This window comes from Poeciliopsis prolifica, unplaced genomic scaffold (genome assembly GCF_027474105.1).
Source record: "Poeciliopsis prolifica strain line A6 unplaced genomic scaffold, Auburn_PproV2 SCAFFOLD008, whole genome shotgun sequence".
In the NCBI taxonomy this organism is placed as follows: domain Eukaryota; kingdom Metazoa; phylum Chordata; class Actinopteri; order Cyprinodontiformes; family Poeciliidae; genus Poeciliopsis; species Poeciliopsis prolifica.
Genome location: NW_026562383.1, coordinates 10453420 through 10479050, shown reverse-complemented (window position 1 = coordinate 10479050; position 25631 = coordinate 10453420). Strand labels below are relative to the sequence as shown.

The 25631-nt window shown below is 38.7% G+C and overlaps 1 protein-coding gene across 5 annotated transcripts; it reads left to right on the top strand.

Moving 5' to 3' along the window:
- Window positions 1-2703: 2703 nt before the first annotated feature.
- yeats2 (YEATS domain containing 2) lies at window positions 2704-24958 on the top strand. 5 transcript variants are annotated; one of them, XM_055033349.1, is made up of 30 exons: window positions 2704-2852; window positions 3269-3374; window positions 3461-3558; window positions 3693-3785; window positions 4294-4527; window positions 4620-4738; window positions 5917-6078; window positions 7190-7301; window positions 7650-7694; window positions 8205-8379; window positions 8615-8857; window positions 10006-10173; window positions 11160-11245; window positions 11876-12070; window positions 12233-12413; window positions 13137-13304; window positions 13562-13689; window positions 14577-14747; window positions 15074-15259; window positions 17060-17423; window positions 17513-17647; window positions 17875-18012; window positions 18681-18819; window positions 20016-20092; window positions 20230-20309; window positions 21502-21706; window positions 22179-22414; window positions 22501-22575; window positions 22990-23063; window positions 23437-24958. In XM_055033349.1, exons 2-30 carry the CDS (start codon window positions 3275-3277, stop codon window positions 23543-23545), a joined length of 4296 nt encoding a protein of 1431 aa, XP_054889324.1. In that variant the 5' UTR covers window positions 2704-2852; window positions 3269-3274; the 3' UTR covers window positions 23546-24958. The 5 variants fall into 5 exon arrangements, with proteins under 5 accessions (XP_054889324.1, XP_054889323.1, XP_054889321.1 ...); XM_055033348.1 differs by having other exon boundaries at window positions 12185-12413; window positions 13137-13295; window positions 14577-14723; XM_055033346.1 differs by having other exon boundaries at window positions 12185-12413; window positions 13137-13295.
- The last annotated feature ends 673 nt before the right edge of the window (window positions 24959-25631 follow it).

The following is a 25631-nucleotide window of genomic DNA, read 5'->3' as shown; positions in this document are numbered from 1 at the left end:
TGTCCACATTAAGAGTAAAAATATGCATCTGCAAATTGATCTGTCTGTCCCAATAAGCATAAATTAAACACACAGAGCCTGACATAAATTTACCTACACTCATCACTGACATAAATTATGTCATAATGATACAACGTAGAATCTTAGAAACAAGAATTTGTTGTGCAAGTTTAAATGCATTGCACATTTTCATAACTTAAAAGTTATACATACGGTTCTAAATATTCATAAACATTACTACTGCTGTTTGAAACTTGCTTGATGATATCCAGAGAAACATCATTCTGTTTTCATTTCCCTTCTCTTTTCATCAGAAATGGTAGAGCTCATTTAAGTTGATATGCTACCAAACAAACCATATTTAAGCTTAGTGCCAAAGTGTTTGTTGGGGTTGAGTCAGGGCCTTTCCTGAAGCTTCATGCTTGGTCCATTCAAAAACCAACGCTTGAGATCTCTGTCTTGTTGGAACAACATTTTGTGTCCAGGTCTGAACCATCAGGCAGTTTTAGGTAATCCGTCTACTACTAGTAGTAGAAAAACAGACCCTCGTGATGCTGCTGTGCTAACCCCTTTAAACATAATTCTACTCAGTGCTCACTCTAGTTCATAAAACTTTAATCCAGAAGAAATTTGGCTCGATCATGAAGGCAGTTCGAGTTTTCGGTTATAACTGAACATGTTAATTTTGAAGCAGTTTTTTTTTTTCCCTCAATGCTTCTTTCCCAGTTATTCCTGAAAAATTTAAACAATTTTTTTCCTCCTGAGGATGACAGTTTGGTTCAGATCATTAAAACATGGACTCAGTTGGGTGATGTAGCGGGACGATGATCCCAAACACACATCTAGGCTTACATCAGCCTTCCAAAAGCAATGATGTTGACTCTGTTGGAAATTTCTGGGCTATGTATGATTACACATATAGCCCAGATCTGCTTTGCTTTCCTGGCAAAGCAGATCTTTGCCAGGAAAACAAACACTTTTCATTGGCTCTGTTATTTCTAAGAATGGTTTTATATCCAGAGAGGATTGTGCCAGGACATACATTTCTCTGGCATTTTATAAAAATTCTGTATCTGTGTTCATATTCAAGCCTGTTTTCATAACTTTGAGTAACTGTAGAGTAGACTAAATTCATTTTATATTTAAACTTGCAACGTAAGTTACAATATGGATCCAGAAATATGCCACAGATTTTTTTTAAATCAACCACTAAGACTCAACATAGCTGCTGGTGGTTTGAGTTCAATGAGGGATGAATCAATCATGCTGGTGATCTTTTAATGAGCCATTGTGTGGGACAAGAGGATATGGCCCAGCATCAGCTACACAGTATAAAGTAAAATTGAGCAACACAGGCTCCAGTAGACATTCACTGGGCTATTGTATGTGCTGTATGATTTATAGCATGCATTCCACATCATAATTTGACACCACTGCAACATTTTTCTCAGAGTTTTGCAGACATGGAAAATTAATGCTAATTCATTTGTAAAAAAAAAAAAAAAAAAAAAAAAAAAAAAAAATGTCTTTTTTAATTTGCTCGTTTTAACAGATACACACTTATAGAAATAAAAAAAAGCATCACTGATGTTTATTTTAGAGGTTAAAAGGACATTTGGAACAATCCTGTCCTGGCAGACAAATGGAAGCCCATGTCTCTGTGAGAACCACAACAGCTTACTTAGAATTATCACATTGACTTGAAAAAGTTGTAAACATTTTCCAGTTTTAGCAACTCACAGGAAAGGCCACTTTATACAAAACAGGTAACCCCTGTTTTTGTGATGGGTAGAAATAAGTGTTTTATTTTGCAGTTGCATTTCCAAAAACAAGAAAAAAAATCACATTATGACAAAAGAGGAGGCCAAAAGGAAAAGGTTTAAAATGCAGAAATTTAACTTCTCTTCCACTTAAACAGAAAACTTTTCCGCATTTCTTCTGGGGAATCGTATTTCTGAGTGACCTGCAATGTTTTTGAATTGCAGTGTGTGATCAAGACGATAGATTCATTGTAAAGGTAAAAAAGAATGAAGAAAGATAACAACAAGGCTCATGGAACTGATGTAATCAGTTCCATGGTATGATCTTCAGGCATATGCAGTCCTAGTGTGAGCTATGCAGCATTGTTAACATCTGATGGGTCATTAACCAGCTTAAAAGATTGCATGACTTACTGCTTTAGCAGGAAATGAGCTTTTAAGTTTCTATGAAAATGCCTTTCATTTTTCATTTTGACTTAGAAGATGTGGAAAATATGTGATTTGTCATGAAGTTTTGCATATTCTAAGTTCAGGAAAATGTCTTGGAATTTTTTTGGCAATTATGTCATACTTGTATGATTTCTAAAGAATAGATAAGCCACTGAAATATTATCAGAGAGATTCAGGTGACAACAGTGAAAAAATACATTTTTGTTGTCCTGCTTATCTGGAAACAGTTCTGGTTTCAGTAACCACATCTAATTATAATTCCTATTGAAACAGAGTGACGTCCTACTTCCACTTTTATTTCTGATGACCTGTTTTGCTGGTTGGAAGTTGTAATGCAAGTAACATTTTTGATGAAGAGATGCTCCCTTTTTCCAGTGAATCACATTACATTATGTACGAGGGTTTTTTTTTTTTTAAATTTTTATTCAGTTCTTCAGCAGTAGAGAAAACTCATTTGTAGAGCAGCGGCCCCCAGTGGCCTTTTTGACGAATCGCGAGGCTAACTCTACACTACTCAGTTAGCATACATATGCAGCTCGAGATTTAGCAAATAGCAAGACACGAGTACTGGACGATTACAGCAAGGATGTGCTCGCTTTGAGTTTAAACAAGCATTGTGACTGCACTGCACAGACATCTCCAGTAAGTCTGCTTCTCATGTAGTCGGACTCGGTGGCTACAAACATGTGCCAATGTTAGCTAAATTAGCAAACAAGGTTAGCGCTCCTTAACGTGACAGTCAAGTCGGCTGCAGGAATAGCAGGCACAGTTGTGTTTATTTTTATTGGGTGCAATTCAATAGCATTTTATGTACGTGGTTATTACACTCGCTCGTGGTGTTAGCTAATTCACTAAGAGTTTAAAACCTTTATCCCTGTGTAGCAAACACCTCCCTAGGTAGTTTGTGCTACAGAGTTAGCTTCAATCATTTGCTGTAATTGATAGAACTTCTCTGTTTAGCAGCTAATGCGATGCTAACAACAATCATAACTACCCAAACAGCAGAGAAGCGGCTAGCCACCGTTAGCCTAATCTGCTTTTCATCTTGTTCTTTGTAGGCAAACATGTCAGGAATTAAAAGGAGAATAGAAGGCAACGACCCAGACTATGATGACATTTCACTGATCCAAAGTAATAAGAGAAACAAAACGGCTGAACATAATGGTAAGTTAATATGAAGTACTGCGTCTATTTGTATGTTTCTTGTTTAAAGTATAAAAAGAAAAAAATCTATGTTGTTTTTCTCTCAGCTCGAGAAGCGACAGTACAGAGAATTGAAAACATCATTAGAGAGCAGTTTTCTCTGGAAATGAAGAACAAAGAGCATGAAATAGATGTTATAAGTCAGGTATGTGTTTCTGAATTATGTTTAAAAAATCCTTCTATCTGTAATCCATTTTTTTTTTACCGCTGTTAAGGGACAATATGCAGAAATTGTTTAAAATTTGCAGCAGACTTCTAATGCAACTTGTTTTTTTGCAGCGCCTAAATGAAGCCAGGAGGATGATGGACAAGCTACGTGCATGCATAGTGGCAAATTACTTTGCCAGTTCTGGAATAACAAAGCCTCCAGAGGTATTTTCTAATAGTTTTTGAGCAAGTAGCTTTTATAGGTCAAAGAGAAAACTTTTCAGTACAAGTTGATTGACTTGGTTGACAGTAACAGACAGTAAATGTCTGTCAGTTACAGACAGTTAGTCCCGTTATTGATTTGTTTTTGTACCTATGTACTACTTAAACTTAAGCATATTTCAGAAGTTTTGGTTACTGTTCTGATCTCTATTTTTTGGAAGTTCATTCTTACTTAATATCTGAGATAGTAATGTCTCATCAAATCAAATTAACTACAGGATATGTCTTGTTGATAGATAATAAACAAACATATAGTGCTGGAACCTCCTTTATGTGTAGTAAACCTTGAGTAGATGATACCATTTACAAAACATTTACTGGTGGATATGATTGGCACAGGATCAGTTATAAATGCTTAAAAACAACCAAAACTACAGAGATGTTAAACAGTAAAGTGGTAAAATAATATAGTATTGCAAAAGTTGATTCTATTTTCTCTGCATTTTTCTAGCACACCTTGAAAAGTGACCCTGCAGTGTTGAACCATCCGGCCATCCGTCGGTTCCTAGAGTCTCCGTCGCGTTCCTCTTCCCCTCTCAACCAGGGCTCGGAAACACAATCCCTGGCCCATTCAGAGTGTGAATCTCTCTCACAGCAAGGAGACGGCACTGAGAGGAACGGAGAGGGAATGTGGAGAGAGGACAGCAGTAAGCAGGAGCGCAGACCTGGACGAAACACGGGCAAAGTCAGTTCGACTTACTGAAATGTCAGGGTCTGCGATCTTTCACAGCTGCTCCATCTCATAATTGTTTTAAATGTTTTTTGGTTTTTTCTTAGGACACATTTGGTGTGCCTTCTCCAATGGACGTAGAGCAGAGGGTGACCTACCACTCTACTGGAGATGAAGCCTCCAGACTCTATGTTAAGAAGACCATTGTTGTCGGAAACGTATCCAAGTATGCAAGAAAACTGAACTCAAGCTTGCTTTAAATCATCATCTGTCTTAGTATGTTGAAAATTAGCTTCATGCAGTTTTTCACCAACCATTTTTTTTATTTACTTCATAGTCACAGAAACACAAAAATCCATCAACTCTTAAACTCTTTCTTGAAAGCAGATCATTTGTTGATCCATGTTCTGTTCTTCTGCTGAGAATTGACTGAAAAAATATTTCCAGTTCAACAAAATATTGCAATGTTTAACTCAAATATTTCAGATCAACACTAATTTCTTTTCTTCAAATATTAGTTTACTTTGTTTCATTAAAATATCTCTGCTTAGTTTATGTTTGTGATAGTAGTAAACAAATAATATAATCAAAGTAAAATGTAGTTTTAAAGAAAAAATAACATCTTAGGTTGTGGGTGGTTTAAAATGAATAGTTTTATGTTAAAATGTGAACACAATGGCATTAATATGGTATATGCTCTGGCTATATCTATTTTGTTCTATTGTTTTAAAATGAGCATTTCAAACCTTTTCAGATGTTTAAAGAGGGTGCTAATGGATATGGAGAGTGTCTCGTGAACAACCTCTTAATGCCAAAACAAACAAGAACAAGATGAACTTATTAGGCAGCTGGTGGTTATGATCTGAACCACACAGATGAACTGATCTTGTGCAACACTTTATTCCCAAGAGTGGAGAAACAATTTGATTTAATGACAAGCCCAGTCTTGATAAAGGTTGAAAACACGTTTTATCTTATTTATCTTCCCTTTGGGCTTGATGTGACCCATAAAACTTACAATTTCCTCAGGATTCTTTATGTGCCATGAGATGAAAGTTGTCATAATCCCACAAAGCTAAATCTGTTACTTTTACGCAGCTTAATCTAACCATGATGGTGGCAACATTTCTTCTCTGTTTTGTGTGTGTTGGGCTCGCGTATATCATCTCAAAAGTGTTGAACATTTTGTTGCCTGCAGAGCTGTATCCCTATCAGCCCTTAAGTTAAAGTTAAACATTTATTTCCCCTTTTCTTTTGTTGTAGAGATTTTAGTTAAAGAAAGGAAAACAGACTTTAGCAGCTATCCCTTCTGTCTTCCTTACATGTTTCAGTTTTTTCAGGGAATATATCAAACAACAAAACAATTACTGATCTCTCTGTTTTGTACTATTTTTTTGCTTTTAGGTATATCCCCCCAGATAAACGGGAAGAGAACGATCAGTCGACCCATAAGTGGATGGTGTACGTCAGAGGCTCGAGGAGAGAGCCGAGCATCGACCATTTTGTGAAGAAAGTCTGGTTCTTTCTGCATCCCAGCTACAAACCCAACGATCTGGTGGAAGTCAGGTTTGTTCCTGTGTGAATCTTTCCGAGTATTTAGAAATCAACTGTGCATGTAAAAACTCCTCAGTTCTGAACATGTTATGAAATACAGGCAGAGCTCCTCCTCTTCTCACAGAAATCAGCTCTTGATTCCTGTTTCATGTGGTTACCTGAGGCATCAATAGAAGCCAGACAAACGGGGGTAAACTTGTTTCAGGAAGTGTGCTCCCTTCACACCGCCGTGTTGCCAATGGACACAATATTTGATTTGAACGTTTTTTGTTGTTGATCTGAGGAAAAAAAGAGGGGGTTTGCTCCACCTCTTTGTCAGGAGAAAAACAATTCTGGAAAACACTTGCGTAATAAGAGACAGTATTCATTAGTCGACACGTGATTTAGGGTTTTTAGGTTAACCTCTTAGTTGAACAACAGTTTGGTGACTGCAGTAAAAGGAAATCTAAGAAAACACGTGAACAAATAGTGCCCCCTTGTGGATCTGTAATAAAGCAGCACCTTATGTGCTCTTGTGTCTGTAAAATGCTGTTTGTGTGTTTTGAGATAATAACCAGTCCCTGGTGACCATAACATTGAGAAGCAGCATATTTAACTTGTAGAGTCCATTCAAGTCATTCACAGTTAAATTTGGAGTTGTCTTGAAAATAATGCAGTTTTCTGGCTTTTGCAGCTTGGATGTAAGATCTTGAATAGTCGTCTTCCACAGATACTATCATCACTCATCACTCCTCCTACTGAGCCGTGGCCTCCAGGCTGTTTGAGCTGACAAAGCTCTTCTGGTGCTGCAGCAGCAGCAGCTTCTAAGCTCCCCCTGACTGACTCGAGTGTTCATGCTCCATGAACCCTAAGCATGCGTGATGCCCTCTGCTGACTCTCAAATAGCCTCAGTCTTGTTAAGGGATATGTATGAAAGTAAAGTTTAAACTAGTGGGCTATACTTCAGCAGAAATCTAAAATAAACTAACATTTGCATGGCTTTTTGTTTTCACACCTCAAAGAAGAAGAGTTTAAGATCTTCAGGTCATTGATTTTTAAAGAGATTAATAATTGGAGCTGAGCCAGAAAACTGTGAGAATTCGGGTAATGTTTAATTGGGGCTTTTCGCTGTGCCTGTTCTCAGTGAGCCTCCCTTTCATTTAACGCGACGTGGATGGGGGGAGTTTCCTGTGAGGATCCAGATCCACTTCAAAGACTCTCGCAACAAACGCATTGACATCATCCACCAGTTAAAGGTCAGACCATAGACCACATCTCCATTAAGGTTGTTGATTTCTTTTGACAGTGTCTCAGTATTCTTTAACGCCCTTTTTTAAACATTTATTTAGTTTTTTCCTTAGGCGATTTGAAGCCCTCATTTACTTAATTTCACTTGAGTTAATACCATTTAGTTATGTGGTATTCAGAAAAAGACAAAAAATAAAAGTATAAATCATTTGCTCACATCCTTTCTATTCTACATGAACCATTTTAATACTGTTTACTGACATTAATTGTATTTATTGTGTGTATCTGAGTGTGTTGGTGCTGTTCTGTCATAGTTACAGATTTCCTGTTTAACTGTGTAACTTGTGTTTCTGCAGCTGGACAGAACATACACAGGTCTACAGACACTGGGAGCAGAAACTGTAAGTGGTAGATGTGAATATTGTTGCCTTTTTTCTATTTTCTATTTGTGTGACAACAAGGAGAGGCAGGAAATTGAACCGTATTCAATTTTAAACCTGTTGACGACATGGAAAGTCAGAGTAATCACAGTATTGTCTAGAATACCCATGATTTTATGTTTCCTCAGCCAAATCCCCCTCATTTTTTAGTTTGGTTTAAGACATATTGATTGCTTTTATTTCGCATCATGCAGATTCTGACATAATGATACTTTACCTGTAAACTAGTATCGTATTTGTCAGTTTTTCTTTTTTTATCCTTTATTTTATAATGTGTTTGTGAACATGTACAGAACCACAAAAAGAAATGTCAGGTTCTATGAAACGTGAAAACAAGAAAAAACCAAATGTTTTGCTCAAATGCAAATGCTGTAGATTTTTACGATCAAAATTAAAATGTTACCATCATAATTCTGCAGGTTCTGCATTGCCTTGTTGTCCACTTTTAAAAAGCAGCTCTATTTGCTTCAGGTGGTTGATGTGGAACTTCACAGAGATTCTCTTGGGGAAGACTACATCCCTAAGCGCTCCTCATCGTCCAACAAAGCGTCTCAAAAAGCAGCCAGCCCCATGTCAACGGCCTCTCTGACCCAGACATATGGACACCCCAGCTCTCCTGTCTCACATGACTTTGGTCCAGAAAAAGGTACTACCAAGAAAACTACTAAAAACAGAGGAATTTTAGCACAAATGCAGAGTAACTGGTTTCACTAGTCGCTGATTTATATATTGTTTTAGAGATAATTTTGTTGGTATAGTTTTTCATTTATGTTGCGTCTTTAGTTACAGTTTGATTAAATTATTGTAGAGAGTTTTGTCCATTTTGTCCATGTCGTTTCTTTGACAACGAGTTATGCATCAAGGGATTCTTCTGCCTGCAGGTATATTAAAAGCAGAGACGGCGAAGTCTGCAAGTGGACATAATCCGGTCCTTGCTGCTGGTGAACGCACTCCAACAAGACCCAGACCTGGTGACAGGGTCACTCTCGGTTCCCCTGGTAACTCTGCCTTCCAGCCAATCACAGCAAGCTGTAAAATAGTTCCCCAGGGACAGGCGCCCAGTCCTGCAGAGTCTCCAGGGAAATCGTTCCAACCAATCACCATGAGCTGCAAAATAGTCTCAGGTAAGTGCTTGCTCTCAGTTAGGATGATGAATCACATTCTTTCAAACCAGCTCCATGATTTACTGATGCATTTTGTGAAATGTCATTGTAACACACTGAAGTACACAACACCTCTCTTCAGTGAACCATAAGTGTTTCAAAATCAGTATTATTGTCTTTCCCTGTTATTTGCTTGAACAGTAGAATAGGACTGTTCACTAAGAAAAAGACAGATAAGCCTTTTCTTGTTAGAAATGGTTCAAATTAAAGTTTGTGACCTATTTGTAATAGTAAACAACAATTTTGTGTGAGATTTCTGTGGCCAGTTTCCAATTTAGAGAAGTTTTATGCCGACACTGATCTTGAATGGTTTTGACTTTTCTTTAAGAGCAATAAATTGCATTAAAAACTTTTCATTTGTATACTCTTTGAATCAACTGACAGTTTAAAATAAGAAAATTATTTATTTTGACAGCCCAGTCACAAAATTTATTTTGTGACTAAAACAAAAAATTTCCTTGATGCCTTTGTATGATGAACTTTAAATTTCAGTTTTTTTTTGGGGGGGGAGGGTTTCAAAATAAAGAAGAACAGCACATGACAGATATGTTCAGTTTTTTCTGGTCTAATCCACTCAGAATAACTTAAAATCTGAGAGTCGAGTTAACTTGTTAAATTCTTCTTTCAGTCATTATAAAAAGTATTTTTATGACTGATGTTATTCACATTAAGAGAAGATGTGATGTCACACCATGCATTGGACATCACACATAAATGTAATTAAAGGGGTTTTATTATTTCAAAACACCTGATCGTCTTAAACAGATTTTTTTGCACAGTTAGCAAAACAGCAGACTTGGTGTCAAAGGTTAATTACCGTGAGCTAAAATTTCAAAGACTTCATGTTCGACCACAAATACAACCTAACTCTTCCAAAATAGAGAAACTTTGCTTTCTTACATTTGGCTTCTTGTTGTTATGCTATGGTGAATTAACAGACAAGAAATAGAAAATATTTTTTCTGTCTCTGTATTCAAAAAATGAAAGTTTTCACGTGTGGGTTTACTAAAATGTTTCAAAAAGAAGTACATGTAAATGATAGAATCATATTCTTCCTGCTTTCTTTTATCTCTGCCTTCCTCTGAGCTGGTTTGTTTCAACACCTTCAGGTTCACCCATCTCTACTCCCAGCCATTCGCCGTTGCCCCGGACTCCCACAACCTCCACCCCTGTCCACAGCAAGCAGAGCGCCTCTTCTGTCCTCAACAACCCGTATATTATCGTCGATAAGCCCGGCCAGGTGATCAGCATGGCGTCCTCATCTGCTGCCTCTGCAGGTACATCTCCGGCTTCACTGTGTGCTGCTCAGAATCAAAAGCAAACCTGGAACAAAATTGAAAAGCAGGGTCTTAGCCGTCCACATGGATGTAGAAAATGCAACGACTGCAGTTGGAAGCAGGAAATGAACAATACTTTAGTTCCCTTTCTCTAAGCTTTTCATAGCCCTAATCCAGCAGGATAGTTTGTGGATAAGTGGTTACCATAGTGACTGACGTGTTTCATGGCTTGATTAGATTGGATGACGCACGGTGTTTTCCACCTAAATGTGGAAAACATTTAGGTTTTCCACATAAATGTTGATTGCTCTTGACTGGAGGATCAAATCTCGGAACCAGGGGAAACGAGTGCACAGAAGCTCTACATGTTCACAGCAACTGAAACCGCTTACGCATGAAAAATCCTCAGCTTGCATCACGATGTAGAGTTCTTTCACCTACATTGTTTTTACACACACACACACCCACACCCCCCCCCACACACACACACAGTCAGCCGCTCCTACACTTAATTCATAAGTGCTCAGCTCAGGCCGATTTGGTAAATGGATTGGAATCCTGTTGAGCAATTTCTCATCCCAGTGGATGAGTCAGATGTGGGCTGATTCACCAAACCTGCAACTGCCTTTTTTGTTCAGTTTTTCTTTTTTCTTTTACATGCACTAGGTATATCATAAGAAATGTGACATGATATGGTATAGAACTGTTGTAAATTAATCGAGTAATCGGATAAAAAAAATTGATAAAATAACACGGTGGCACAACACCGATGTTACTATCAGATATCAATATCAGTCCAATAACAAACCATAAATTAACAAAGCTTCGAGGCAGGTAAATTTTCCTTAAGGAATTTTAATAATCGAATCATTCGAGGAATCGTTTTATCCCTGATATCATATCATATGTCAGAGGCTAATAAGAACTACAGTAGTCTTCTATTCATTCTATGCCATGACGCTGTTTATATGTGCATTTCTTCACAGGAAGCCCTTCAGCCAAACAGGCTCAAGGCGCTCGCTCTCCAGCACCTAAAGTTCACACTGGCACTTTCCTCTCATCGGGGGTCAAGGTGAGTTTGTGTCCATAAATCATTATGAGCTAAAATGCCACACAGTTTGTCACTTTTTGTCATCGGTGTTGTTAACAAAGCAGCGTGGTATTAATAGAAGCCCAGTGTTTTCAGCAGATGCAGCGTCTTGGCACCTATTTAAATAGGACATATTTCTAGGGATGGGGGAAGGGCTGCACATTTCAGTGGTACAAGAAAGATCTCCATTGGATGCTATGAAAATACCTCGCTACTCACATTACCCCGACCTTCCTTCATAGAGGTTATTTTTATTGGTTTTAATGTGTTTTCTCTCATTTCAAAGTTCCAGCATCTGTTGTTTATTAAACACAACAGCTAATGGCAACATATGGAAATTGTAAAAACATCTAGGTTATGAATAAATGATAAGGCCCCTCACAAAAACATTACTTTAGGCACAAAAGTGCTTCCTAATTCTCATCAGGCTACTAAAACCACAAGAGCATCATCGTTCCCAGTCAGAAAGCATCATATTTGTCATTTATATGATATTTCTCCAGCTCCAGATATTGCTTACAGTGGATTTCCTAATGGCTTTAATATCTTTGCCTCCTGTGGTTTATGGGCATCGTGTCCTCTTACAGTCCCTCTCAATGTGTCTCCTTGCAGGTTATTATCAAGCAGGAGCCCGGGGAAGTTTCAACACAGCAGCAGCAGATGGTTTCCACAGTAACCAGCCAGCAGCAACCTGCTGCTGCTGCTGCTGCTGCAGCCCACCAGTTTGTCGCAGTGAAAGGAGGTCACATGATCTCAATGTCAAGTCAGAAACGGACCGGAGAGGCCACAGGGTCCACAACTAGCAAGGTCACAATCACTTCAACTCTGAGTCTCACCAATAATCCATGAGAATAATGAACCTCTTGTTAATTTACCAGTGAACGATTCATAAAGCTAATCTTACACTTCTTGTTGTTAAAGTTGTTGGGTATTCCTGTGAGCTCAACGCTTCAGTCTTCGGTGAAACAGGTCGCCATCAGCAGCGGACAGATTCTGGTTGCAAAGGGCAGCCCTTCCGTCTCCAAGGTGATGGCCGGGAAGCAGGTTTTGGCTCAGGGCGTTGCTAAAGCCATTGTCAGTGGAACTGGGAGCATCACCGCCCAGCAAGGTGGCGCCAAGGGTGCCGGTGGTTCAGGCGGCAAGAGCGGAGGTCAGAGTTCACACACACATATACAAGCTCTATGTTTTACAAGAATCATTTTAAATATCTAATCTCCGCTGCCGTCTTAAAGCGAAGAAAGAAACTTTTACAAAGTTGATATTTTCAACTTTTATTAGACTTTTATTGCAGAGACTAGCTTGATTCGCATTGGTAAATGGAATCAGCTGGCTCTCTATTTATTTCCTACATAATGAAGACCCTTAACACAACTCTACCTTGTTTTAATACATTCAGATTCCTATTTAAGCTGAAGTTCACTACTCTAAATGGTCAGTAAACAGAAATGTTTGTTTTTTAGAATTTTCTAAAGTTTTTTGTTATTCCTCAGACTTTTTAAAGGCCTGATTTAGACAGAAAATGGCTAACTTTGAGTCTCCTTCACCGTTTCCAAGTCAAAGAGTGTACATATTTTTTTGAGGATTTTTGAGTTTTTGATCAACCATCACTGATTAGGTTTTCAAGCTGATAAACCTGCTGACGCCAGTCTTCCACTGATTTCTCTGTACATTTCTAATTATAATCACTACTAAGTAACATTACACAATGAGACTATTGTCTTTTTTAATTTTACACATTATTAAAAAGAGGCAATTTTAATAATGTGAAAAATTGCCTCTTTATATATATGGAGATATTGTGTTGATATTTTAATAAACACATTGTATGACCCGGAGAGGTAAGAAATGTCTTCTTTCTGTACATTTTTTGTAGTTATGGCCACTCTTCAGCTGCCAGCGAACAACTTAGCCAACCTGGCTAATTTGCCTCCAGGTACCAAACTCTACCTAACCACCAACAGTAAGAACCCATCAGGGAAAGGGAAGCTGCTTCTCATTCCACAAGGAGCCATCCTCAGAGCCTCTGGTGCAAGTAAGACGAGTTACGTCACTGGTTTGTATTCTTAAAGTGAAGATATCCTCAAAACAAAATGTGTTAAAAGTTTCAAAAACTGCAAGGCAAACCTGAGTTGTGTCTTAATGAGTATTGTTGAAAGGAAGCTGGATTAATTTATTGTTTCCTGTCCTCTGCATTTCTTCTCGTCTTAATGAAGGACTATATTTAAAACTGCACATGTGTAAGAAAAAGACTGTTCATCTGATTCAAAGTTGATGTGAATGTGTCTCTCCGCTATGTAGGTCACCAGTCCCAGAGCGGCCCGACAGCAGGTACAAGCAGCTCTCAGAACTCCTCATCCTCCTCATCTTCAAGCAGTCTGCCTTCAAACCTCTCCTACACATCTTACATTTTGAAACAAACCCCACAGGTGGGTAAACACTTTTTTTTTCTTTGCAAAGCAATCGATGCAAACTCTTTACCTCTCGTCTATATTTGTGTTTTTCTGGTGAATGTCAAACGGGGTCAGCGTTGTTGTTCTTTTATTTTGCTGTGAGAACCAAACAGCGTGGAGGTTTTCTGCTTGATTATTCTGGCGAGAACAACTTCCTCATACGTCTGTGATTTAAGTGGATCTATGAAACAGATGGTTCTTCATCATTGCCTGTTTTGCTTATTAGATCTTAGATCATAAGCATTTATTGGCAGACATTTTTCATCTGTATGAAACTGGAGAAGGTTGCACTAATATTTTGCCATCTACTTCATTGCACTGCAGTTGCAAAACAGTGATTTCATTTCTTAATTTAGTAGTCTTAGTTTCTCTCTGATTTTAATAGTCGGGAAGAAACTTGCTCTTAATTAGAAGCTGTATCTGGTTGTCAACTTCATAAGATTATATAACGACCATCTGCTTAGATTTCACTGAGGATTTCTCCGACATCATTCGCTTTGCAAATAAAGTCATAACTTAAACTTATTCACATAATTGTGAATAATTAAAGATGTAGTGCCTAATTTAGTAAAGACTTAAATTAAGATTTGACACTAAGGTCAATGGATTTTTGTGTTATCCTAATACCATACATAAAAAGGTAGTGGTTCATATAATGAAATGGTTTAATAGATGTTTTGACAGGATGCCTTTTTTTTTTGTGCATATTTTAAAGGCTTTATGGGCTGAAGTTTATGTTTATTGCATTGATCCAGAGAACTGCAGCTGTTAAACGCTAAAATTACTCCTCTAAACTGCAACTTACCAAATACTCATTTGCACATTGTGACTGACTCTCTGTTACATCACTTCGTTGTTGTTAGGGTACGTTCCTGGTTGGTCAGCCATCACAGGGATTAGGGAAGCAGGGCAGTTCCAGTTCAGCAGCTCATTCAGGATCATCTACAGCCACTTCAACCCAGCAGGCTATCCGGGTGACAGCTGGACAGAAGGCGGCCATCTTGGCTCAGGTTGGGGAGAAAACCTGCCTCAAGGTCTGGGCAGTACTTGAACTAAGAGTGTGTGATTCTGATTTGTCTTGTTTGTTGTTGTTTGGTGTTTACTGACACCAAACACCATTAAGTTGCTTCATGTAAAAGGTCTGATACTTTGTGTTTTATGATGAATTTCAAAATGGTTTTTGCAACTCATTCTCACCTAGATTCGAGCATCGAAGTTTGTACTTTGTATTTTGAATTTCAGGACTGTGGTTGATTTGTTTTGCTCCTTAGCCTTGGTGACACCTCACCTTCTTTGTTTACAGTTTAATCTGGATTGTAATAATAAACATGTCTGATATTTTTTTTGCCATGACGGACAGGTTGTTGGCAGCTCACAGGGAGCACAGCTTAAGCTGTCCGACGGCTCTATGAAGACTGTAACAGCAGCTGGAACGGGTCACATGTCCAAGCCTGGTACCACCACACTGAGGATGACGGGGGGAGTCATCACAGCTGCTTCCTCCACTCCTGTTAGTGCAGCAGGGGCAGCAGCAAGTCAACAACAGGCATGTTTTACACTCATTAGGGAGCATCACAGCAGTTTTTGAAGCCATTTTTAAACCAAACTACAGGAACTGTTTAAAGTTGACTTTAGATATTTCTCATCTCCTTTTTGTTTTTGCTAGTTTAACCAGATTTAAAGAGGAATTTAATTAGTGGAAATTTAGCGATGTTGTTTTTTTGTATGCATGCACAAAAAAATATGCTTACTAAACAGTTTTATCTTTTTAAATAGGCGATGACATGCATGGTAAAAATGCAAATAATGTTTTTTGATGAGTTCAAAAGGAATATACGAGAAACAGAATAATTATTTGTTGCAAACACATGATGTGTTTATCGGAAAAGCACAGACATGACTGAAGAGGAAACTGAAGAGGATTTAACCTTGCTCATGGTTCGGAGATTGACCTCAGTAACTCAAATAATGAAAATTTGGTTTGCACAATATTAGAATAACCTTCCTTAATATTACGATGACTATATCAGTTGCTACCTATGCCTATGTTTTCCTTTCCTCACCTTTTCATCTGTGCCTCCAGTACTCTGTGACCTTTAGCATTTTGAGCAATGCCATTTGTGTTCAATGTGACAATCTGCTGCTGTGAAACTGTCCAACTGGCTAAATACTACATTAGCATGTAAAACTCAGGTTCATAACACTTGAAATATATTAGCACTCCAAATGGTCCTTTCTGATATGCATTTTGCACACAGTTGTGATGGCAGCATAATGCTCAGCTATAAATAAACTCACACAAACAATTCAAGCATAGCATAACCATCTTTGTGAGACCAATTGTCTCTTTTTTCCTTCGTTGAGAAGTCAGTAATCAGCGTAATCATCAGTTGAATAAAATAACATCTAGCCACAGAGACTGTCAATCACACTTTTAAACACTCTTGTGTTTATATTCCTCCTTACTACCTATCTGACTCCATCAAAATTCCAGCCCACGCCCCCGTTTCAGATGACTCACACCAGCAGATTGTTACAGAAAATACACCAAAAGCAGGACTCTTGGTACCTTCTACCTGCCTGACACATACAGACACAACAGAGCATCTGCAGAGGTGGAAATACTGAACATCCTGAAAAGAGTGCAGTGACTGGTTTCTAACTATTTTGACAAAATATTTTAAGATTGAGAGTAAATATCGTAATGCTGCTTTATAGGCTTACATGGTGAATAACTGGTGTAATTAGATTTTAGCCTAAATGTTGTAGCTTTGCATAAAGGATAATTTAGATATAGATCTACACTGTTTATCACTGAACATACAGCAGAACAAGTTTATGTTTGCACATCTTTTCCATACACAACCTGCCATCTTGGTGACAGTATCTTGCTGTGAAATATCACATGGTCGAGTCTGAATAATTATAACTTCCTACATTCAGTTTAGCTCTACTTCATTTTATGTTTTCTGTGGAGATAGCCATCATTTATGATGATTTATATTCAAGGTAGGTTTGGTAGCTCTATTGTTTTTTTTTTTTGCACTACATTTGGTGTTCAAATTGAGATTTATTGTATATCCTCTCTTTTTAAATTTTGCTTTTTGCTCTAAGGTATACAAATTTTAGTTCTTGTTCAGTTTATGTATGAAGTATACCTTGAATTACACAGTTGCTCATGTATGAAGGAAATCCATGAACTATCCTGACCTATTGAGCTTTATCAATGACAGAGAATAAAATTATTCTGTATGTGCACTGTGGCACATTTAGTTACAAAAGAAAGTTTTAATTATCTAAAATTAGTTTTTGGTCAGCGGCTGACGATTTGTGTGTTTCCACGCAGACTGCTGATGGCGGGAAGCCTGCTTCTCAGCCCCACTCACTTCTGGTGTCAGCCAATCAAGCAGCGGTCATCAGTGCAGCCAAGAGCTCCAGCGCAGCTGGGGGCGGCGGCCTGTCCAAGGCAGCGGTTGCTTCTTTGGTCAAAGGAGCTGCCACTGTGACGAAGAACGCCACGAGTTCCAGCGGGGCGGTCGTGACGCTTGCTAAAGGGGTCACAAATATGCCCGTCATCAGCATGTCCAAAGGAGCAGGAGTTGGCGCAGTGGTGGGTGTGCCCAAAAGCAGTGGCACGCCGTTAGTTTCTGCATCGTCATTAGTCAGCGGGGTGGCAACTGGCGGAGGAAAGACGAGTGCTGCACTGTCAGGTTGTTAGAAAAATACATTGATGTGTTGGTCTGAAGATGGTGAGAGCTGTAAAACTGACTTTGCTTATAAAACTCATTCTTTTTGGCAGGTATGCTGAAGATTCACTCTGGAGGCTCCAGCTCCCAGCAAACAGTCTTAACAATCCCTGCTAACCAGCTCAAGCAGCTGGGAGTTGGCTCTGGGTCTGCTGGGCTGCAAACCATATTTATGCCTGTTGGTAAAGGTAAAGTGAAAAAAAAGATGCTAAAGGAGAAACATAAGATTCTTATTGTTTTTTTTTTTGTATTATATCATTTACAAGTGAACAAACTAAGCAGCTTCTAATATATAGTTTCATTTAAATCAGAAACTCAGTTTTATCATGTTGGGTTTTTTTATTTTCAACTAATTTTTACAGGTACTATATTTACCCAATGAGCCACTGATACAAAGTGTTTTCTCTGTGTGTAGTGGTGTCCAAAGGCCCAGTCTCCAACACTCCCTCCTGCTCTTCCTCTTCGTTGACACCGCATGGAGCTGCTGGAGCGGGAGCCACCCCAAACGCCACCAGCCAGATCCCCTCCTCCCTTGTCCCGCCTCTGGCACAAGGTGAGACGGGTCCATCTTCAATCCTTTCTGAGATTCACCACTTTCAATCCATCTCCATTTTATGTTTCATTAATCAGGATGATAAAAATAGTGATAAACAAAACATTGTTTCTACAGAATCTTAAAATCTCATAAAGTTAATTTTCAATTGTAGGCCCCAAGAAGTCTGAAATGATTCCAGATTTCCTACAAAAGGTCCTAGTTTACCTTTAGTTTGATCTGATTTATAATTTGTATGTTTATTCAGTCATTGGATCAATAAGTTTGTTTTAAAATTTCATACAAATATTTTGATGGGATTCATTTGTTAATCCACTGGCTTAGAAGCGGAGACATAATTATGGGTGGCAATTATGGTTTAACAATCTACAAAGCCTTTAATGCACAGCAGTAAACAGGGCTGACAAATATAAAATAAAGCTGGACATTCAGCCTTCCTTAATCTCCAATTACAGTTTATTTAGAAAAAACTAAATGTTCTTGGTCATTTACAAGCAGCTACTTTGTCTTGAAAAGAAATTGTACTTAACAAGATTTGACTTATATCTAACTCTAAATCTCTCTTTATTTTTGAACCCAAATTTGTTTTTTTTTAGCTACTTTTAATTTCATAGAATGTGTAACCTTTGACCCATGTGTCTCTCTGCTCTCGCTCTTTGTTGCCACAGTGAAAACGGAACCAAGTGCTGGTCCCGCCATCACAGCCAGTCCGTCGACGCCGGCTCCACCCTCAGCCCATGTCCCTTGTGCAGCTACTGCTGTTAAGCAGGAGCAAGGCGCAGACACCTCTGCACACGACCTGATCGAGTAAGGACAAACAGATTCACTGGAACAGCTCCATTAAAAAAAAACACACACATTTTACTTTGTGGAGCACTGACACTAGAAGCAGGGCTGTCGGATGTCTTCATTCCTCAGCCTCTTCCACTCACTCTGCCTGCAGCTAATTCTGAGTCAGTTACCACCCAGCTGGATGTATGCAGGCTTCAGAACTGCCTGGTTCATCTGTCAGATTTATTTCACCATTTTGGTCGAGGGTCTGCTTATTGTCAGCACATTATGGGGTGGCTTTTTGCCTAAAGCTCTCTGACATTCATTTGTGTTTTTTATTTTAGTTTATTTTCTGTTTTTTAAAAAGAGCAGATAAAAAATCAAATCTTCACAATAGGAGGCTAAAACATAGACTATGAAATTCAAGCCAAGTTTTATGGCTAATTATAATAACCTGCAAGATCTTCTCTGCTCGTAAAAACACAACAGTCTTGGAGCAGGAGGGGTTCTATGTTTGTGCTGCAGGCTGCAATAAAGTCTTGACAAAGAAACATTCTTTTAGTAAATTCAAATATGTGAATTTTGCAAATTATAGTCTGGGGGAAAAAATTTGCAGATCAAAATGTGCCTAGAGCATCGTTAACACTGATTTGTTCATTTGTTAGAAAGAGGGATTTTATTTCTGTCTGTTGTCTTGAGTGGTGGTGAGATTTCCCAGTGAAATTATTGCCGCCACCTTAAATAGAAGATTCTTTGAAACTATAGAATTTATTTTTTCTATTAAGAAACAATATCTCATCTTCTAGAGATATATCTGTTTCAAATTGCTCTTGTAATTGAATAACAAACACATTCTCTGACGGTGAGAGAGTTGTGTAGAAATTACTAAAGTGAAAAAAAATTACATAAAAATTTAAATATATATTACTTCTATAACAATATCCTCAGTACATTAACTCAGTACATTGTTCACTGTGACAAATGTATCCAAAATGTTAGGCTGAATCTGCACTGGGAATTACATAACTGTTAACGATATAGAAGCATAAGCTGGTGGCAAAGGAGCTGTAAAGTACGGGTGCACTAAAAGTTGCACCTAAGTGAAAAAGTTAGGTGAGCCACTGCAACCACAGCAAAAATGAGTTTTGGAGCCACGGCCAGAAGTCATACATTTATTAACATAATCAAGACTGAATGCATTAAGTAACCAGAGCAACGGCTTTTTCCCTCAGCACAGAGCATATAGAAACAATGATGCAGCTGCTGACTGCTGTGGTGAAGAAGTTCCCTCTAATTGTACCAGATAAAAGTAAGTAGTTTGACTTTTCATGTGACGTTTATGTGTTCCTGTTCATATAAAAACTATCTGAAAGGTCTGAATTTTTTTTTCCACCTGTGCCTTTACTAAACACTAAACACAAGTTGAAATTATGTTTCTCCGTTTAGCCGAAGACTCCCATCCATTTTGTGCCTCTTCAGTAGAACAGTATTACTCCTGGAATATTGGCAAGCGCAGAGCATCGGAGGTAAGTAATATCCAGATTTATTCATGCCTATGCCTTTAACTAATTATGAAGTCATTTCATAGTCGGTTTTCTTCTAAACACAAAGAGGCTTATTTTAATGAATGCATTCAACTGCCTTAATAGTCCTTTATTTTTTTATTTTATTTTATCTTTTCACATGATCAGGCTTTTACTCATAAAAGGTCAAGCTCACTGAGAGAGACACAAAGTCTCTGTTGTTAACTTTCATTTTCCAGTTTTGAAGTTAAAATGAGCCACGAATGCAGCATTGTCAGTGTAATCTGTCTCCAGGCTGCTTCATGTCTGGGTGAGCTCTCTGCTTGCCTCATGTTTTTCTGTCAGGTCAGATGTGTTCTTTGCCTGGTCATCTTGTCCTTTTGTAACAGCTTCATCAAAAACTATCTTGTCTTTGCAACATGCTCTACTTTACATCTATTGGACAAACCCAGACATGGATATTCTAAACTTGTTCCTGATTTAGGGAGCTTAAAGTTGATGACCCAGTGTTAACAGACGATACTGGCTCTTTTTTTGCTTATATTTTATAATAATATACTCTTGATTAACACACAATTACAATTAAAATCCTGGCAGAAAACTGCTAATAAAAGCACCACACATTTAACAGCCAACATAACAACGTATATAATGCATTGAACATGGCAAGCAACTAAAAAAAAGTGTCTTCAAAATTACTTTGACTCAACTAAGAGCTCCACAGCTCTTAGTAAGGAGGTCAGCAGATGAAACGGTGAGAGAACAGAAAGAGCGATGGTGCGCAGAAGATCAAGGAGATTAAAAGTAGAAGAGAGATTTGAAAGTGAGCAGAAGAATCATGGCATCGATTTCGGATCACTGCAGTATCACACTTAGTGAAAGGAGTTCTGACGCTAACCCGATTTTTGAAGTTTCTATAGAGTTCTTGAGTTTTCTGATGGACCTTGTGATTTGACGTATTACAATTGTAAACCAAACATTTGAAGATCAAATGACAGCAACAGATTTTCAGGGGAAAACAATGTGATTGAGAAGCACAAGTAGGGTTAGCAGCCCAGAAACAACAGCATCAGTAGTCTGTGGACCGAGAAAGCTTGATTTGCTAACATCTTCAGAAGTAAAAGATTAAAGCCAGAAGTTGGTCTTTTCAACACAGTTTATTTGTAATGACTATAATTTGTGTGCGTCTCTGCAGCTTCAACGAGCCGTCGCAGTGAAGCGGGTTGTCCAGGACGTGCTGGACCGCTCGCCCCGCCTGCAGGCCCTCACACCGCCAAAGACCAAAGAGGTTGTACAGTGGTGCCGGCAGAGGGGTTACACTCCACCTGACCCAGAACCCCAACACAGGAATGACGACGAGTCCATTGAGGACATTCTCACGCAAATCGATAATGAACCTGGTAGGTTTCTGCCTCTGCTTGTGGACATTTTGCTGGACATCTTTTAAAGAAGGATCTTCTGGTTCTGGTTTAGTGATTTCATTCCACTGCTTTCAGTGGGTGACTGTTTCCTGTGCAGTATTGACTGCGTGGGTGTATTTCTTCTGCAGTTAGCACTTGATACAGTGATATGTTTGCTGGTTTGTTGTGTGTGAAGGCGGTCAGTGTGAGTGGTCTTCTTCTTTTGCTTTATCTGTAATTCTATTGAAGAGGAGATCTCACTTATTCCATCTTTTGTCTCTAAAGGGTGAGAGACGAAGCTGCTTAGCTCAGTGAGTCACATGCTTGGCCAGACAGCATGTTAATGAGCCTTTTGTTATTTTTGTCTCACTTTGTGGTGTGAATGACTGGGATATTTCAATTATTCAACTATCTCAATGCTGAACTTATCAAAAAAACAACCCATTTCCTAAACGCTCATATGTTTCCACAGAGTGCCCTTCGACCCTCAGCAGTTACGACGAGCTGCTGCTGCGGCTGGAGCAGATGCAAGCCTTGCTGAAGACAGAACCCGAAGAGGAAGATGATGAAATAGTCGACATTGTCACGGTGACTCCTCCCTGCCAGAAGCTGAAGGTCAAAGAGGAGGAGCAGGAAACTGATGTGGAGCCAAAGTTTTTCCTCGGCCCCTGCATATCCTCCCAGTTCGTCAGCGAAACGGCCCAGCAGGTTTGGGGCAGTACTCAAAGTTTATGAAGCTCACCAGTTTTGTTTACTTTTTGGGAAACCTCGCAATGTCTAATTGTCTCCTTCAGATCGGGGTATTGTTTCAGCCTGTGGAAGTGGAGAAGAGTGTGTTTGCTCCAGTAATCGAAGCAATGATTTTGAAGGTCAGTAAGGCTCTAAAGGAAAGCTCTCATTCTACAATCATTTTGTAGAATGATTTAGAAATCAATGACGTTTTGTCAGTTATTTCTAACTGTCTCTAGATTTAACTCAATGTGTTGCTTTTTCAGATCTTTTAGCCTACTTCATGTTGTTGGACAGGTTCAATTTGAGCGGTTCAGCTCCCACCACTGTCATCCCTATTGTATTAGAAATCACTATTTAAGTTATTTTTTGTATTAACGCTGATTATTTTTGAGATGAGATTTAGCTAAAGAATTTTCAACATTTCAGTGCAAGAGTGAAATATTTTTTCACACTGCAAAATATAAACTTTGAGTTATTTTCTTTATACTTTGATGGTCAGTTGGATTCTTTGTATCTAATTATGACTGTGTGTGTGTTTGTGTGTGTGTCAGGCGACAGAGCAGTTTGCCAGCGACATCCTGAGAGAAGCTCTGGCAGGGGCTCACGCTAAATCTCCTCCAAACAGGTCAGCTTTTTTCTGTGATTGCTTCGTAATGCTCCACTTCTAACTGTATTCATTACATCTAGAGCTTATCTGGGTTGGCAGGTTGCTCCAATCATATGCTTATTTTAATATAGCAAGATGACTCAGTCATAAGAAGGAATTCATTGTTTTTCATTTGCAAAGTTGGTGCAGACAAACAATAAGTCATTATATACACTGCATTCATCAGATTTTGCTTGTGCTATAGTTGAATTAAATAATCCGTACTAGTTTGTGGAATGCTGGGTTTGTTTTGCACTACACACTAAAAATGAGATATTAATCAGAGGTCAACTAGTTTTTCATAGTTTTGAGTTTCACATAAAATCCTTACATGAAGCCGTTTGGGTTTCAGGGCGCCGAGGGAGATCACCGCCATGAACATCCACCAAGCAGTCAGTAGCATCCCCACCTGTGACTTCCTCACTAACGCACACATGGGTTACCTGACAAAGGACAACTGAGGACAGATGACTGGAGTTCGGCTTTTAAGCAGACATGCTTGGATGGGACGGGGGATGGGACAGTCGGAACCACGAGCCATGACGAAGAGGCGCCTCTCTTGTTGTGAATATCGGCGTCCAAATGCAGTTGTGTTGCCTGAGGAGGCACAGCAACAGTTGCAGCCCTCAGTTTCTGGACTAAATGACAGAAGGGCTCAACTTGCTCCTCAGTGCTGACGCTCAGCTGCAGAGTAACTAATGTCTTTAATACTTTGTATTGTCACCTTTTAATTCTGTTTGGAAAGAAGCCACATCATGCTGCTTGTGTTATTTAATTTAGCCTCGCTGTCGCGCTCTCTCATACCTCATAACATCATTTCAGTGATGAAGTGTTTGCGCCGAGGAGGGGTCGTCGTGAGAGAAATAAACCCGGTGTGAATTGTCATTGGTGTCAGACTGCTGTCCTCTCTGGCTTCCTGTCGGCTCGCTTTGGTTTTGTTGCGCCTTTTCAGCTGCAGTTTAGGAGCTCTGATGACGTTCTGTTTGTACGCACTTTCAACCTGAGAGGTTCTCCCAAAGGTGTTGCAACCAGCGATCATCATCGTCATCAGAAATTCAGTATCTTTTTAATGCATTTCAGTGTTACCCAACCAGCACAAGTAATTATGAATATTGCAGCAGTAAAATACAGAAATTCACTGTTTGCTAAGGATTTTAACATATGTTTTTGAAGCCTGTTATGTCTGACCTTGGACACTAAATGAATGATTGTTGTTGTGACTTGATGGTAATTCACACATAAGGTTTTGCAACCTGTTTTTAAGCGTTCTGTTCAACAGCTGTTGTCATATCCATCATGGTGTGTATGACGCACACCAGTCAGCCACAAAAGTAAAACTACTAAGAGGTGGCAATTACTACGGGTCACCCAGTTAACCTACAATTCTTCCTTTCTTTTTTACTTTTGGTTGTTGAGCAGAGGTGACGATAAAGGAATGTGGAATTAGGCATACCTCGTCATTAACGACCTAAAATAATTAGTCTGATGGTTTTCATGGCCTGGCTGACTGGTGTGCATAAGCAGTCAGTCAATTCTAAGTTCCTAAAGTGTTCTTTTTTTTGTTTTTTTTTCTTCTCTAGCATCAACATTTTAATATTTAAATCCCAACAGTGGTGTGTGTGTGTTGTCCTGGTGTAAATGAAATTAATGGTGAGTACTGTTATGTGATTGTCATTTTATACAAATAGGCGTGTTTTACTGAGCTTTGTATGACTGGATAAGCAAACGTTATGACTTGATGGGTTATAATGCCTGTTTAACCAAATGAAATTAGTGTGCAAGATACCTAAACACTGTAATGTATTTTTTTTCCTTTGCAAACCAAAAATATGATCAATATTCTTATAATAAACTAAAGTATTTCTTGAAGTCTAGATTTTGTGTGATGTGTTTTGGTTTGTGTGTCTTGTGATGAGCTGTAAGCATCTTACTGAACAAAGCAAGGGTGACTAATAAGTGAGAAGTGAATATGCAGCCCTCAACAATATCATTTTGAGAAAATTACTCTGAAAATGATTTGGGGGACTTTTAGAAACGTTCTCTCTCCAGTGTGGGACGATGACGTAACCATCAGCTCAAATGAACAAGAATCAAAGCTCAATGCTCTCCAATGAGATTTTGACTTCACATACAGTGAGAGCTGCTCTGCTGTGTGCAGACCACATAAATCACTTATGGTACTTCTTACAAAGAAGTGGCTCTGATATAACAATTGCCTAGGCAACCAGTGGAATAACTAATGTAACATCCTTCTTTTTTTTTTTTTATTTGGCTGCTTTTCAGGTGAAATTTTTAAATGCGATCACAAGATTTATTTCTGGCTGAGGAGAAGGAATGCTACAAATACATTCGCAAACAGCCTCCACACCTGTCATGCTGCCTTTATTCAGTTGTGACAGGAGTCTCGTTTACTTTTTGCAGAGTTATTACTGAGCTTGCGATTGTAAAAGTCTTTAAGTTCATTTTCTTTTCAGCAGATAATCGGAAAATCACTCAAATTATGTTTTAACGAATCATTTAAGTCAGTTTGATCTCTGTGTGCAGGAC